At 40.4% G+C, this 17634-nt stretch overlaps 1 protein-coding gene across 1 annotated transcript in view; it reads left to right on the top strand.

The window, feature by feature from the left end:
• ACTR2 (actin related protein 2) overlaps positions 1 to 10688 on the top strand; it is a 38517-nt gene extending 27829 nt beyond the window's left edge. The window contains exons 7-9 of the mRNA XM_058683903.1: positions 67 to 212; positions 3903 to 4035; positions 7995 to 10688. Coding sequence (XP_058539886.1) covers positions 67 to 212; positions 3903 to 4035; positions 7995 to 8165 — 450 coding nt within the window. The 3' untranslated portion in view covers positions 8166 to 10688. The remainder of the gene's footprint in view (positions 1 to 66; positions 213 to 3902; positions 4036 to 7994) is intronic.
• The last annotated feature ends 6946 nt before the right edge of the window (positions 10689 to 17634 follow it).

Here is a 17634-nt window from a genome sequence, read left to right as displayed (position 1 = left end):
AGAGAACACTGGGAAATTTTTTAATAACGTTTTGCTGACTAATACCTGGTTATTCTTGGTTTCTAGCTCCCAGATGGCCGCATTATCAAAGTTGGGGGAGAGAGATTTGAAGCACCAGAAGCTTTATTTCAGCCTCACTTGATCAATGTTGAGGGCGTGGGTGTTGCTGAATTGCTTTTTAACACAATCCAGGCAGCTGACATTGATACCAGGTACGTTATAAATGATGGCTTCCAAGTTATTTATCAGTAGATGGAATGTGTGTAGTTAAAATGACCAAGTTGTCTATTAGCTCACTCATGTTTTTGAACAGGTAAGGCAAAATAATTTTTTTGAGGGTGGCACTGGGTGTTGAATATATATCATTATGTCTCAGAAACCACTTAAAAATTTTTTTTAATAATTTAAAACTTAAGGAAAACTTTCAGGAATAATACAGATAACTCATGTATACTCTTTTTTCAGTTTTGCATTCTACTGAGTTTAACATTCTGCATGTTCTTTCTGTCATTCTCTCTTTTTTTTTTTTTCAAAGATTTTTTTTTAATTTTTTTATTTTTTTTTAAATTTTTTTTTTCCAACGTTTTTTATTTATTTTTGGGACAGAGAGAGACAGAGCATGAACGGGGGAGGGGCAGAGAGAGAGGGAGACACAGAATCGGAAACAGGCTCCAGGCTCCGAGCCGTCAGCCCAGAGCCCGACGCGGGGCTCGAACTCATGGACCGCGAGATCGTGACCTGGCTGAAGTCGGACGCTTAACCGACTGCGCCACCCAGGCGCCCCATTCTCTCTTTTTTCTTGAGCCATTTGAGAATATGTTGAATGTATAAGTCCTCTCTACTCCTTAATATTCTCTTTTTATTTCCTGAGAACAGAGGTATTCTCTTCTATAGCCACAGTGCAGTTATTGAGCTCAGGAGATTGATAACTGATACACTGTCATGTGCCATCCATTTGTCACTTTCATCTACTGTCCCAATAATGCCCTTTATATAGTTTTTCTTTTCCCCAGGAGATTATCAAATTGAGGATCACACAGGGTATGTAGTTGTCATGTCTCTTGGGCACAGTTCTTCAGTCTTTCATGACATTGACATCTTTTTAGAGTACAGGCCAATTATTTTAGAAAACTTTTCTCAACTTGAGTTTGTATTTTTTCTCATGAATAGATTCAGGTTATGCATTTGGGACTAGAATACTACTTAAGTGATGAGTCCTTCTCAGGGTTTCACATCCAGATATGAGATCTGTTGTTTCCTTTTTGGTGATGTTAGTATTAAGCTCTTAATGAAGTTTCCTGTTTAGTTTTTGTAGTTTTTCTTTCTTAGTTTCTAAGTAATTTGTGGGAAAATACTTTGAGACTGTCTTGATCTCCTGTTCCTCATTAAACTCTGCCCCCCACCCTTTTTAGCATCTATTGATGCTAAAATGCCTAAATGCATTTTTGTTGTGGTTGCAAAAAGGTGATTTCCTAATTCTGTCATTCCTTTTATATGTATTAGTTGACACTCTAGCATAAGGAAGCACTTTTCCTTGTTTTATTTGTTATCAGCGTGGACTCATGATTTTGTATAGTGGATTATAATTCATTACCATTTTTATTTATTTTAATGCTCAAATTGTTCCTGATTTGGCCAGAGCCCCTTCAAACAGGGTCTTGCGTCCTTTGATGTGCTGTTATCTTTTTGAGCACATTGTGTTTTGTGGCACAGGATATTCCTGGCCTTTCTTTAATTTTGTAGGTGAAGCATTACCATATAGTCAAAACTATACAAAAAGTATTCTTTGAAGTATTATTACTCTCCCTGCCCCTTGTTCTCCACCCTAGTCCCCCTCCCTCTTATAGGTAAATGGTCTCATTAGTTTCAGGTTTATCCTTTCTATGTTCATTTTTTCTTACACAAAAGGGAGCATAGTAAAAATGCTTTTTTGCCCTTCTTTCACTTAGTATGTCCTAAACAATCCTGTACCATTTCCTAGGGATCGTCCTCCTTTTTCTAGTATATACATATCCGTTTATTCCATGAATCTTGGTTATTTAGGTAGATTCCAGTATTTGTGCAAATAATGCTGCAATTAATAACCTTGTGTACGCTTTATTTTTGTATTGTTGGGCATGAACATTCTGAAAAAATTTCTAGAGGGGGAGTTGTTGGGCCAAAAGGTAAATAAATGCATGTAGTTTTGTTAGTTAGTGTAGTTAGTTAGTTAGTGTAGTTCCTCACTGTGCGGGTTGTACCTTTCTCCTTCCCACCAGCAACAGGTGAGGGCACCTGTGTCCCCACAGCTTGTTCACAGTGTGGTGACTTTTTAACTTTTATGCCAGTGTGGTGAGTGTAAATGATACCTCAGTGTAGTTTTAATTTGTATTTTCCTTAAGAGTGGAGTTGAGCATGTTTTTCTTTGTTTAGGACTGTTGTTATTGTTCATGGCTTTTGCTTATTCGTGTATGGAATTTTTGTAATATTTTCCCCTCACGTTTTAAAAGTTCTTTTGCTATTATAGCTAGTTCTGTGATCCATTGCAGATACTTCTCCTAATTTTCCATTTGTCTCTTGCTTATGGTGTTTTTGGCTATGCAGAAATTTGTTTTTACGTAGTTATTAAGTTCATATCTTATATTGCATCTAGAATTGATTTGAGTCATATTTGGAAAGCCCTCCTATATAGCTAGGTTATAGAGGAATTCACTCAGAAGCATTTTGTAAAGCAGGTGTTTGCTTACTTGTCTTTTTAACTTTGCATTAAATAACCACCAAACTAATTTTTGTGGGATGGCTGAGGAGCAGGATAATAAAGGAAATTAATAAAAATCGCAGTTGGCTTATAACAAGCTATAAATTTGATGGAAGACGATCAGAAATCTAGACTTGGAGTAGGGAGTAAATTCCCTTAGTAAGGATTAGGTAGACGCTTTTGTCCCTTGATTTAATGATCACTGATAGTAAAATTGCATTTAAAAGTGCATGCCTCTCAGTGGTGATTCAGGCGTTGGCATGCCTGAAACCCTGGACTCAGGTTCGGTACCCTTTCGACGGAGCTGGCATTAGGAAGTGGCACAACTCAGCTGTTTTGTGTTCTGCATTTTGAAAGTGTTCATGTAAACACTAGTGGGTACATGTCACCTCAACTGCTTGGCATAGGCTACGTTCACGTGCATACTTCTGCAGGTAGATAAAAAAATACCGCTCTCCTAGAAGCTGGGGTTAACAAATTGAGAATTTCTTCCACTGAGAACCTAGATGCCAGTTTGAATGAGGCCAAAATAAATGTGACTCAGCTCCTGAACTAACTTTACAATGAAAAGAGTTCCTCAGACCCTCATTCGGTTAAATCACTTTTAGTACATAGCAGTTATTTTAGATTTGATTATCGGTATGATAAAAGCAGCATATTCAAGGAAGAGAGGACTGCTATATGAAGCAAAACACATCAGTCTAACCAAAAATAACAGCGGACAGTCTCAAGGCAAAGGAACAAAAGGGAAAACTACAAAAGGCAAATGTAAACATTGAAAAGCAAGAACTGAAATCATAGTAGAAAATGGTTAATTATAGTAAACAACCACATCACACAGTGGCTCCGGGGAAGCACTGTGATAACACAGTCCGAATATGAAAGTTTGTAATGTGAACTATGGTCGTTATTAAAAGGTTCGGTTACATTTGCAGGAACCTGTGTCAAGTGCTTTAGAAGTATTCTCATTAAAATTATAATTATTTTACATGCAGAGAGGGTTTGTTATAACAGTATTAATAGCAAACATTCAGCCCTGTGATTTCCATGTTGGATTTTATTTAATTCTCCCAGCAGTCCCCTGAAGCTGACAGACAAAAAGGAGCTCTGAGAGACTATTTTCCCCATCTGAAACCCCAAATGAATACCTTTTGTGTCCTTCTAGATCTGAATTCTATAAGCACATTGTGCTTTCTGGAGGTTCTACTATGTACCCTGGACTGCCGTCACGGTTGGAACGAGAACTTAAACAGCTTTACTTAGAACGAGTTTTAAAGGGAGATGTGGAAAAACTTTCTGTAAGTATCAATCAATAATCCAGCTGTTAACATACTTTTAAAACCCTGTAAAGTAGCTTGTGAATCTTGACAACCACCAGAGGGAGCATGAAGTCTTCCTAAACTAATTATTAATACAGTCACTTGCAGCCTTGAAGAGATAAGAGGAAGTGAATGGTTCGAGGTAAACTCTCTTTCAGAATGCTCGTGCCACCTGGTCACCTCACCTACCTGGTCACCTCTGAGTCCAGGGCCAAATGTTCTGATTCATCTGTGACAGCCTGGAGTCAGGGTGCCTCTAAATGCACGGGAAGAGCCTGCCTTATAGGAGTCCCCCCTTTTCTGCGGGGGATACGTTTGAAGGCCCCCAGTGGATGCCTAAAACCGCAGATAGTACTGGATCCCACGTATACGATTTTTTCCTATACGTGAATGCCTGTGATAAAGTTTACTTTCTAAATTAGACATAGTAAAAAACGACGATAATAAAATAGGACAGTTATAACAATATACTGGAATAAAAGTTATAGGAATGTGGTCTCTCTCTCAGAATATCTTCTTGTACTATACTCACTCTTCTGTGATGATGTGAGATGACAAATTGCCTGCGTGAGGAGATCAAGCGAGGTGTTCTACGTAGGCCTTGTGAATGTAGTGATACATCAGAGAGAGGATCATCTGCTTCCAGACCATGGGTAGCAAACCACAGAAGACAAAACCGCAGATAAGAGGGGACTGCTGTACTATGGAGAGAGAAATGCCTCTTTGGGGGTTTTGAGTTTGTTTGTTTTTTTTTACCTTTTTGGATATGTAACCAGCCTTCAGTGCTACCCTTGGACTGTCTCATTTCTGATTCTAGGCTATTTTTCTGGCTGTTTCTTGCATATGTCTTATCTCCCTAATCAGATTGTAAAACACCATGTGTCAAATATTTTGTCTCCCCAGCTATCCTGGCTCTTGAAACAGACTTAAATTGGTAGTTGTTGATGTGTAGAATAGAGAGAGATTTTTAAACTAGTATGTAATAGTTGATGGTTATTTGGGATTGATTTTTCTTCTACAAACACTGGAGTGTGTGAAGTACAGTACGTTTACTCTGCATTCAGCCAGAAGTCATTCAGTTCTGAGTTCTTCTCTTTGTCCCAACAACTTTGATTGGCTGTTAGATAATGAGATTACATATTACAGAGGACTTGTGGAAATTAAATTGAGTACGGACTCACATACATTAAACAAATTAAAAGACTCAAAAGGAGCCATGTTGTCTAAGTACTCCGCTTATTTGTCTGATTTTATTGAGTTATACATACAATTTAAAATTAGCCTCAGGTGATTATTTCCTTATTCAGCAAAAATTTCTTGACATCCTTCTGGGTGTTAAACACTTGTCTTAGGTGCTAGAACAATCAAAACAGTGGTAAATAGAAACAAAATCACTGCTTTTATTCTATGAATAATACTTCAATAGTAATAAGCACTGTGAAGAAAACTAAAGTGAGGTCAGGGGCTAGTAAGTGGTAGTGATTGGGGAGATGGCTTGATCGTTCGTGTTGTGTGGTCAGGGAAAGACTCTGATGAGATCAGTTCTGAGCAGAGAATGGAGTGAGCAGGTGAGCCATGTGACTACCTGCGGGAAGAATCTTCTAGGCAGGAATACCAAATGCCAAAGCCCTGGGTTGTCAGGATGTAGGTCTTTTTCAGACACAGTAAAGGATTTAGCTTTAGTCCTAATGAGATAGAAAGCCTTGGGAGGGTTTTGAGCAGAGAAGTGATAAGATCTGACTTCTTTTTTTTGTTTTGTTTTTAATGGTTATTTATTTTTGAGAGAGAGGGATAAAGTGCAAGCGGGAGAGGGGCAGAGAGAGAGGAAGACACAGAATCTGAAGCAGGTTCCAGGCTCTGAGTTGTCAGCACAGAGCCTGATGTGGGGCTTGAACTCAGCAGACCACAAGATCATGACCTGAGCTGAAGTCAAATGCTTAACCGACTCAGCCACCCAGGTGCCCCGGATCTGACTTGTTTTTAAAGAATCACAAAGCCTGGGTTTGCCTGGGTGGCTCACTCAGTCGGTTAAGTGTCTGACTCTTGATAGCTCAGGTCTGATCTCAGGCTCGTGAGTTCAAGTTGTTTTTTTGTTTTTAAAAAAGAATCACTAAGTCTGGTGTGAATAGATTGTTGGGGGAGGGAGGAAGAAAGAAGGATGTAAAAGGATGCGATCGCAGGCTCAGAGGGAGGAGACAGGAGACGGAGGTTTATGAAATGGAGGAGGAGGTGTGAAATGGTTGTGTTGGAGAGAAGAGAGAAGACATGTAATGGGGTTGCCATGCTGCACTGAGGGACTCAAGTAAGGTAAGCGATGCAGTCAAACCAACACTTTTGAGTTTTTCACCTGTTGTGTTCAGTTCCTTGAGGGCAGCTACAAAGTAGAGAGTTGAACACCCAAGTCGGTGTTTTGAGAGGCAGAGGACAAAGTCACTAAGGATAACACCAGGAAATGGTGGTGAGAGCGTACCCCCATGCACAGTAGGAGCAGGGATGAGAGGAAGAAACCTGGGGGTCCTGTAGGTGACTTGGCAAGGAGGAGTGGTGGATGGAATGGTCTGATAGAATGAGCTTCAACTTTGGAGTTGTAGGGAGGAGGGAGAGAGGCGCAGCAATGAAGAGCAACAGTTGATCAGAACCTCCAAGGTTAGGAAGGTGGTCGTGTGAGGAAACCAGCAGCCAGTTGAGAGAGCTGCAGGGGCAGCAGGGTCTTGAGGGGCCATTATTTTTTTAGTTTACATCCAAGTTAGTTAGCATATAGTGCAACAGTGATTTCAGGAGCAGATTCCTTAGTACCCCTTACCCATTTAGCCCATCCCCCCTCCCACACCCCCTCCAGTAACCTTCTGTTTGTTCTCCATATTTAAGAGTCTCTTATGGTTTGTCCCCCTCCCTGTTTTTATATTATTTTTGCTTCCCTTCCCTTGTGTTCAGCTGTTTTGTATCTTAAAGTCCTCTTATGAGTGAAGTCGTATGATATTTGTCTTTCTCTGACTAATTTCACTTCTGGCTGTTTTTATAAATAAAGTTTTATTGGAACACAGCCAGGCCCCCCCTTTTTTTTATGTAAGTAAACTGGTGTTTTTATGTGTCATATACTATCAGATCTCACAGTTCCATTTATGTGACGTGAAGACAACTTAACATGACATAGTTTACTTGGAGTCTTGCAGGATTTGTGGCACAGTAAATTAAACCATGGCATTTTAAGGTTTCTCTTTGAAGCGTGGACTGATCACACAGATTGAGGTGTATTTTTATTAGGCAGTCAATAGTGGCTAAAGATTATAAAACTTTTCCCACTTATCTTTAATTTTGGTTACTGTTTCGATTTTTTCCAGCATCCCCAAGGTTTATTTGACTATACTTGGTCTTGTTTATTTTGAGAACATTTCATTTCAATTTGAAGCAATAGAAAGTGAGCTTTGCTTATAAGAAAAGAATTTCGGTCTTACTCTTACATGGGACTGCAATCAGAGGCGTTAGACCTTGAAGAAACCATAGAAGTCCTCTTACCCAAACTCTTGACTTGACATCTGGCTAAATGGTTTGCTCATGTGGTCATCACCAGTTGATGGGAAAACCTGCCACAATCAGGACTGTGGTACTTGGGCTCTGTCAGTAGGCTGATCGTGGAATTTGTTGTCCAAATCAAGACACTTCTGAGAGTGACAGAGGGCATTGTTAATAGTGATGCGGCAACAAGTGTAAATCAGGACTGCTCTAAGCACTCTGGGGTGGATGTGTGATCTCCTAGTTGTGAGCTTTTGGCAGATTACAAAAAATATCTCTGTACCTCAGATACCAAATCGCACCGTCCTGCTTACCTCACAGGACTGTTGTGAGAATTCAACAGGAGAATGTATGAACAGTAATTGTCATAAAGCAGAAAGCATTATGCACGAGTGACACTTTGTGATCCCCTCTTTCTCCTTTAGAAATTTAAGATCCGTATTGAAGATCCACCGCGCAGAAAGCACATGGTGTTCCTGGGTGGTGCAGTTCTGGCAGATATCATGAAAGACAAAGACAACTTCTGGATGACCCGACAAGAATACCAAGAAAAGGGTGTCCGTGTACTGGAGAAACTTGGTGTGACTGTTCGATAAACTCACTCCAGAGCTTGCTCGCATCACACCCCTAATGCTTTCTTTTTTCCTTTTTGCCAATCTTTGAACTCGTTCAACTCCAGGACGTGGAAGAGTCCTCTCTGTGCCCTTTGACTGGAAAGGTCAGGTTTTATTCTGGTGTCTTGGGGGAAGCTTTGTTAAATTTTTGTTGAAGTGGGTAAATCTGTTTAATTCAGCCACTTCCCTACAAACACAACGAGAGGGCAAAGGGTCCCCCTGTCTGCTGCTTTGTTTCTTCTAAGTAGGCATTTAGATCATTCCTGTCGGCTTCCTATTTTCACTTTACTGCTCTAATGCTGCTAGTTTTAGTCTTTAGCACACTAGGTGGTATGCCTTTATTAGCATAAGAAAAAAACTTTAACAGGAGCTTTTACATATTATTGGGGTGGGGGTGGTAAGGGATGGGTGGGCAGCTGCTGAACCCTTTATGGCATTTCCTCTGTGGTGTGGTGCTTTCAACAGTTACTGCACAGTTTAAGTACCTTAAAGCTTCTGGAATTAACATTGTAGGGAAATGTTAGGCTCAGAATTAAAGTGTTTGGGATGGGATTTTGCGTGGGGGGAAGGGGTGGTCTTTGGACTTTTTAATTTTTGAGCTTCTCTGCTCTGAGGTATGTAAGATGAAATCTATTTCCAGTCCTTTGATTTGGCAGGTTTTCTTCGACTTTCGGTCTGCCTGGAACTGTTTCCATTTGATGTAAAGAGCAAGTGTAATACTCCATTACCATGTGGCTTAGCGATTTTTTTTTTAATTTTTATTTTTGAAATCAACCATGTTAGCTGGGAATAGACTCCCTAGAATCTATCAGTGGACAATTGACAATTTAAAAATGCTTTTGGAAATTCCAAGTACAGATTAGAAAAGTGCTTAAGAATGCTTCTTTCTATACCAGAAGCATTAAGGTACTCCAGTGCCAAGTACCATTCTTACAGTTACTCTTTGACATAACTGACCAGTGCTGATTTAATAAGAAGAAGTAGACACATATAAATAATTACTGGCGGTAGGTTACAATTTGGGGGTTAAAAATAACATTGAAATATGGGACCTGTTGCCAGTTGGGTAATTTTCATTAGTCTTTTTATTATTTTAATTTGCAGTCTGGAAGTGGAGTATAATTTGACTACTTAAAATGTTGTTGGCAAAAAAAAAAAAATCAAGATTTAAATTTGTATTTGTGCTGAAAAAGGAATCGTAACTAGTAAGTCTCAGTCGTCTTATGCCTGAAAGAAGAATTGTTGGTATTTTGTAAGTGGTAGCAGACTTTTCTGTGTCAGAAAATCATATTTATGAATCTGTTGGTACTGCTTTGTATCTGAAAAAAATATCAAATAGTACTCAGATTTGAATTCTTTCTAAATTTGAAAAATAAAGGAATAAGAAACTCTATCATGCTAAGTACAAAATGCAGATTCTGGGGGAAAAATGTTTTCCTTCATTTCAAAATATTCTTTACTAATAATGGCTTTGAAAGAGGAAGCTTAGTTTTTAGGTGACTACATTTGGAAAAATTATTGACCTTAAGACCTTTTTTGTGAAAAAACTTAAAAGTCAGTTTACATGAAATAAGCAGCAAAAGAAGGTTAGTTTTAATAATGCAGCTTCTGTTCATATTAAGTATTTTTTGTCTGTTTTACCTCACTTTGAACAAGTAAAAGAAGTTAACCTGCATGCTGGACATGCCTCAGTACACGTGAATAGCCTATGAATAAAGTGTACTAGATTTTAGGGACATGGGTGTCAGTCATTTTGGAATTTTCAAGTGTTCCTAAATCATGTTCGAACTCCCCCTAGCCTTTTGAGTCCTGGACTTGTTAAAGGACACACATGTAGGACCAGTACCTACCAGCTGTTCATTTCAGGTAAATTGGATGAACTCTTGGCCTTTGGTCGTGATTTTAATATATGGGGGTAGAAAACAACAAGGACAAGGATGGACTCTTACAACAATGAAAGAGCATTTATCATTTGCCCCTTGAATGTAGAATTTGGTTTTAATTTCAGTATTCTGCTAGCAAACAGGACAGTTAAAATGGTGTATTTATATATATAGTATAATTTTAAAATTCCATTTTCTAATTTTCCTATTCCAAGGCAAAATAATGTATTTAGTTATTTGGGGGGTAGTTGAAATATTAGGTTTGACTGGAGTTGTCAGGTGGAAGTCCCTCAAACTAACATATTTTCTGTTTTAAAAGAGATCTGACTTTTAGCTCTTGAGAGCCATTGTCACTTAAATTTCCAATAATGATTAAAATTTCTTTTTAAATTAGAATTGCCAATGCCTTGACCTTTGAGAAGGGTTTCTTAGAAATAAGTCCTACATTTAAACTTCTTTCTTTAAAACATGGTATTGGATGTTGACTTTTACACAGTTCTGAGCACTGTTAACAATATCTGGAAAGTGTTTTGCGAGATCAATGGAGAGTTAAACATTCTACATTTAACGTGAATACACTTCTTTTTGATTCAGAAAATAAAATCAGATTTTTGAAAGTAAATTTGAATTTTATCTTGGTTTTGCCTGTTAACATTTTTCTCTTTAGTTTCATTTTCGTATTTTTATTCATGTTTTCATTTTTGCTAATGCAACATGGATTGACAATTCCATGCTAGTTGTTACGCCAAGTTCTGTTCAATGTTGTGTTTTTATTTGGCTAAAAAACGTCTTTATCTTTGGTGTGATTTTAAATAAGGAAAGGAAAAAACTAGCAGTAAGAGCAAATTACAGGTACAGCTGTATTAGAGGGTCCCCCCTCCCTCCACAAGCAAACTGTTTTGTTTCCTGAAAGACTTAAGGTGGCTTTTGCAGTATTAGGAAAGCTAGACAGATATATATGTAACTTGACCCTTTTCAAAGACCTTTTAGCTCATTTGCAGACTTTTGGCATATTATTTTTAACACAACTAAAGGGTGAACTTTTTAAAAACTCACCTTCCTTTACTTTCATACTTGTCTTTGAGGATAGAATTTTTGTTTATCCTTCTTCATGAACGTGTACGCTTGGATTTCATTGCTCCCTTCATGGCCACGTTCCCCCAGGACTTCCTGAGGTTTGCCTCTGGTGTCTTACCAAGCTCTTAGTTGCCAGAATAATGTGACAGCCGTCCCCGTGTGTTACAGAGGAAGAAGTTACTGGGCACTGCTCCTTGGTCTCCTTGGTGATAGAATGAGTGTTTTAATGCTCTTCGTTTGTTTTTCTTCACCCATAAACTTTGACCACTGTATAATTACGTGTGGAACTGCACTAACTTTAGAACCATTAGTAAGAGCACCCAACGACAGTGAACCAGAAGCTCAAGGAATTATTTTAGCTCAATATTTAACGTAATCTAATCTTGGACTAATTGACCAACTACCCACAATACCCGGAGTATTTGTAGGCTCACTTTTTTCTCCAGCTCAAATTGACCTATTAAAAGCTTGAATACCTTGTAAAGGCCAAATTGCTGACTTTAACCACTATATTGTATGTAACCTTAGCTATAGAATAGAAAAACTCGTGTTGGGGCTGTAAATAAGGCAGCTGTTGTATAAATTCCACCGATTTTTGTAGTAAGTATTTTAAAAACCTCCTAAAGCATCTTGCTCTTCATTGTTTAAATAACATCTGAAGTTAGGGAGAAAGAAGCTATTAAACCATAGTTACTTTTGTTTAAATCATCTGCACCATGGCAGTGACAAAAAAAAAATGCTTTGTGCCTATTATAAGTATTTTACTTTGTGTTGTGTAAAACGTGTTCTTTTGTGTTATTTGCACCTATCATAAGCATCTCATGTTGTGTTAGATGTAAAATCTCTATCTGGGTAGGGGGAATCCAAATGATTCTTTAGGAGAACAGTTCGTGTCCTGTCTCATACCTAGCCTCAGTTCCTCCCCAGCCACTAGAGGAAAAAGACTGGGAAGGACTGCAAATAATTTTCCTTGAAGTAGAAGCATTAGTACTGTAACTATGCTTACATGTGTCAGCCAAAAGGTTTGGGTTTGGGACATGCAGGAAAAGCAGTCACAAGGTTCGTAAAGTCTGGTTTTTAAGCCCCAGGTAGACTCCCAAGAACACTGCCTCTGGCCATTAACATCAAGTTGAGCTTTTGCCTGGTGGATGCTTTGTTTTAAAGATTAGTGGAAAGGATACTCTCCCAAGCCTCTTTGCTCTTCCTTGAATGTGGGTTTGGAAAAGAGGGCCCTAAGTCTCAAGAATTCAGAGTTCTGTGCACCAATAAAGTAATTATAAATATTTGAATGCAAAGGTATTAATATCGAATGAAGGTTGACATTTTAAGCAAGGAAACTGACGTTAAGACCTGCCACAATATTAATTTGATCTTTTTGTTCATTGACTGCCTTGATGTTGTGTGCAGGGATTGGGGTTTTTTTGGTTTTTGGTTTTTGGTTTTTTCAGGCGTATCCTAAAATACGCACAAAGAAATTGCAAGGCCTGTGTTACTTTAGGAAACCAAATCTAAGGATTTCCTGAGTGAGGAAGACTTCTCTTAACTGCTCTTACATTTTCCTATCTCATGGCAACTTAGTATTTGAAGAGTAAGAAATTTGGACCTTAACTGAGGCTCAAATGTCAAAAATAAGTTGGTGACATACATTTGACCCCTTGATTTGAAACCTTCATTGTGACCTCCATGTGTGTGGGGTTTGTTTGGTTTTTTTTCCTTAGATCTAAAGCTTCTGGCATTAAATTTTAAGAACTGTTGAAAGGAATGTGGGTTTGGAACCTAAAACTCTGATGATTAGGTACAATTCAAAAGACCTTGATGATCAATTAAAGGGCCATTTTGCTTGTTTGTTTTGTTTTTACTTAGAGCTTTAGGCGGAATTTAACATACTAAGTATCCTATAGGAAGTGATATAGGTAGAGTATAATTACCTGAATTTCAAAAATGATTGAATTACTTGCCCCCCTTGATATGCCTTCCTTGATATGAAGTCAATCTCATGAAGTGTTTAAATGTGAAGGTTCCTGGCCTCACTCTGGACCTACCGAATTTGGGGCGGAGGGTCTGCCTGCTTTCCAGCTGCGCCGATGGTCCTGCTCCCCATCAAAGCTCTCACTCCCCTGCGGTACAGGCAGCCCCGGAGAATGGGCCTTGCCCCCGACGCACACCTGCATGCCCTTGCCTCGCTCTCCTCCTGACACCTCGCACAGCCGTCAGCAGATGGGTTCAGAAGTGAGATGGGAACAGGCCCTGGAATCCAGTGTGCTGGTTTCCTCCCCCTCCCCCAGACAAACCTCACCCCTCCCCCAGACAAACCTCACCCCTCCATCCTGGTGGGTGATAGGAGCCTTTCCTCAAAATGCGAATTCTTCTGGGAAGGTTAAAGCACCATTAGCCATTCACACATTTGTGTGAATTAAAAGGAAGTCCAATGACTCAGATTGACACCTAGTGAAGATTACCATCTGTTTGTGATTTAAGGCAAGTTAGGTCTGTAAGTTTGGCCCCAGGAGTGCCTTGGAGAAAACAGGCAGACTCCAAGGAAATGTGAAGTTACTGGTTGATTACCTTTTAGGGGCGGTGAAACAACCAGACTACACGGCTTACTTCAACATTGCTTTGAGAGAGGTTTTCCCCTCACTCTGACTTGCACACTTCCCAGCTCCCCGAACTTAAGCTCCTACGGCTAGTGCTGCAAGTCAGCCATTTGACGGATGAAAATGATTTGTAGACTGGCCAAGCAACCCACCTACCAGATGTAGCTTTACTTCTGCGGAGAAAATACCTGTTGCAACTTCCTTGCAACTGACGTACAAACGAACTTTTGGATGCAGCTTGGAGACCCACCTATATACACAGAGAGTTAAGTTTTGATTTTTTTGAAAGTAGAAACCCAGTTCCAAAATTTGGAAGTTTATGGCATTCTATTATCGTAGAGTGATAGCTGCTAGAGAGAGAAATAAAAGCTTACCTCTGCGTTTGCTCTTTTAGGCAAGGATAATTTTATTTATTTATTTTTTAGTTGTTTTCGTGTTTAAAAGAATACCATAAATTTATCGTCTCACAGTTCTAGAGGTCAAGGTCCAGAATCATTTTCACTGTGTTCAGGTCAGGGTGATGGCAGGCTGGCTTCTTTGGAAGACTACGGGAGAGGAATGATTTCCCCGGGCAAGGATCATTTTAGCCAGAGATTTAAATGAGGAGGAGGGAGGGGGGCGTGCCTCTCCTATACATTAAAATTCAGTAGCTGCAGGTGAGTGCATGCACGAGGAAAATTAAATAAGTGGCTGCAGGTAAGGAGGTGGTTAGTTTTCCGTGTAAGAACCCTCTCTCAGAAGGAGTTTGATGGATCCTCTGGGTGAGTAGAAAGTTACTTTTCTCTTCTGAACCTAATTCTTCTACAGCCCATACAAGAAAGCTTCGGAGCTTTCTCCAGCTGGAGAGTGTGCAGTTGATGCTGGGTTCATTTTCTTGCTCTTTGCCGGCCTACATATCTCCTAGTGTTTTCACCATGAGAGCTTCTCTTAAGTTTTCTGTTTCAATCCAGAGCGCACAACAAATCGCCTCCAGCCTTTCGAGCACCACCTCTGACCGTACAGTTAGCTAAAAATGCATGTAGAGTGTTTATAAGCCTCGTTTGTTCCAAATGTTGACCTGAAATTTGTCCCAAAGTGGAAGTGCTTAACTGCTCATAATGATCAATAGTCCTTTAATGACTGCTATAAATACATTTCTTACCACGTAAAAGCTGAAAAATCACAAGGTCCTCTAAAGCAGAATGCTGTTCATGTGGTATGTTTGGAGGTATCGGTGTTTACTACTTGGCTTTTCTTAAACGGGTGGAAGCGATGTTAGGAAAACTATCTTCTGAGACTTTAAACTACTGTTCTTTTAAAAAATTGTGTGACGGGGCGCCTGGGTGGCTCAGTCAGCTAAGCGTCCAACTTCGGCTCAGGTCATGTTCTCACAGTTTGTGAGTTTGAGTCCCGCGTCGGGCTCTACGCTGACAACTCGGAGCCTGGAACCTGCTTCAGATTCTGTGTCCTCTCTCTCTGCCCCTCCCCTGACTACACTCTCTCAAAAATAAATAAACATTTAAAATTTTTTTTTTAAAATTGTGTGACAAAGTTACTTTGGTTTTGGTTCATTCTGCCAATCTCAGAAAAGAGTTGGCTGAAAATTACCTTTCTCTTTTCCATCTCCTATATGTAGCACCATTTATGCCTTAAACCTTTTTTCTCCTCATACCATTCAAAAGAAACTAAGATTTGTGATGTGAGCCCAAGAAATCATCTCTCAGGTGCTTTTGAAACAACAAAAGACTTCCTTGAACACTCTAAATGAAAGTTTTCTTTGTCTTGTTGCATTCGTGGGTCTTTTGAACAAATACGTGAGGGGAAAGATTTATGGAATGAAATTCCCATGTTTAAGAGTCTAAAGAGGTTTGGATTTATGGTGCCCCCAGCCCCACCGTTGAGTCACTGAGACTGGAAGGCTTTTGAGCAAACTAAACCAAATGGTAGCTCTCTCCACTAGCTGATTTCATTCAGAAGCTGGGGCTGAAGGAGGGACTCTTCCCACTAAATGTCAGTACAGTTTACTACTTTAAAGAATAGGTCCTGTTTTCTTCAGGCTCAGAGCTCGTCTGCTAAAGTCATTAGCTGTGAGGCAGATGGGGGCGAAAGGCGGGACGAGGTTAGGAGAGGAGGAGGAGATCCGCCCCTCTCTGGACTCACAGCTGCCCACCCTGGGAACAGAGCTTGCCAGGAATATCCACCCTGATTTATGGAGGAGAAATGAGGAAACCATTTGCCCCAGATATCTTGGATCTGTGACAATGTCGGCATAAACTATTTTCATTTAGAACGAGACAATTCCAAGTGTCCCAGGTGTTCCCGCCCCCACCTTGGACCCTCCCCTTCTAGTGTTTCTGGCAGCACCCAGGCCAGTGGCTCTCCACACTGGGGCACCTATGGCAGCATAGGTCCCAGGCCCCACTTGCAGGAATTGAGGTGATGGTTTTAGAAGGGCTCCTTTGCACCTGGAAAAACATAAATCAGAAACCACGGTGTTTTGTACAGGATTCAGTTGCAGCCTAAATGCTAAAAACCTGGTTCTGTTTTCCCAAAGGTTTTGCTTAACTTTTCTAAGAGAATGAAGACCAATGCTTTCTGTCTAGAACTTAGCTACCAGGGGCCCTTGGACTCCTGGTTCGTCTCTTTCTCTTCCTCTCTCATTCCTGTTGTGTGCCTTGAGAAAGTCGGCTTCCTTTATTACTCTCAAAAGTGTTGCCAGTCTCCTCTGTTTCAAAGGGCCTTTGTTTCGAACCCCTTTTGGAAAAGGAGAGCATTTTTCTGCCTGGGTTTACTGCCTTTCAGAAAACAAGAATGCATCGTGAGCCAGTGTCGATTGAACTTTTACATTTCCTTGACTTTCTGTGAGCTGAGCCAACAGGGGTCATCAGGCCCAACATGAATTAAAGGAGTCACCTAGAAGCCATAACAATTATGACCCACCAGAAAGCTGTAACGCTCACTGCCCAGGACTCACTGAGTACCAGGGGCCGTACCCTCAGCACTTGTCAAGTACTCTCATGCCATTCAGGGAGGGATTGCTATCCACACTTCATAGATGAGAAAACCTACCCCAAAAGAATAACCAGCACAAGGACTCAGAGCTAGGAAATTGTAGAGGCTGTCTAACTCCTGGGTCTCTGGCTACACAACTTGGCTTCAACCCCCTGCGATGGTTCTGCGTGGTGGTCATCCGTGTCTGTCGGACTCTCTTTCGAAGGTTTGATCAGCTCAGGACCCTATCTTGATTCTACCCTCCTCACTCAACGGCCTTGGGAAAAGCACTGGTCTTTTGTGTGCCTTAATTTAACTCGGGCAGATGAGTAGAGTGCCCTCAGCCTGGAGTGGTTGACGTCCCGAGTGCCATTAGACAAGCGCTTTGATATGAAGTGCCCCATAAGAGCTTGCTCTTCTGTTTATAGCGAACCATTCCCATGAAGAAAATTAAGTGGGAGCTCTGGGAGTGAACAAGCGAATGGTCTTCTGGGCACAGGCATTTAAGTCCAGAGGAGCTTGACACCATTTCAGGATTTACCTAGTTCGGCCTTTAAAAAAGCTTTTTCCAATAGGCTTAATTTTCACCTAGCAGGTGTTCATTCTGGTCCAAGGCTCCGAATTTAGAGCAGAACTGGACAAATTAGTCAGTGGAGTTTTCAGAATCTGTATTCACGACAGGAAGGCGAGAAATGGAAAGAATGTCAATTATTAAGGGTGAGCAGTGGCCCCTGGAATCCAAATGGCCCTTGAAAAGAACGCTTGGGGAGAGGAAACATTTGAATCGCTAAGTCTGCTAAGAACTTGCCCCGTGTGGAATGCTGAGTGGCGAGTACATGAGCAAGCTCTCAGAGTGACTGTCGTCAAGGGGGACAGCCTACTGGAAGGCCGTCTGGAGGGGCTAAAATGCGCAAGGGGTGTTTGTTA

This window comes from Neofelis nebulosa, chromosome 9 (genome assembly GCF_028018385.1).
Source record: "Neofelis nebulosa isolate mNeoNeb1 chromosome 9, mNeoNeb1.pri, whole genome shotgun sequence".
Taxonomy (NCBI): Eukaryota; Metazoa; Chordata; class Mammalia; order Carnivora; family Felidae; genus Neofelis; species Neofelis nebulosa.
The sequence above is the reverse complement of the archived record's forward strand: the minus strand, read 5'-3'. Positions and strand labels throughout refer to the sequence as shown.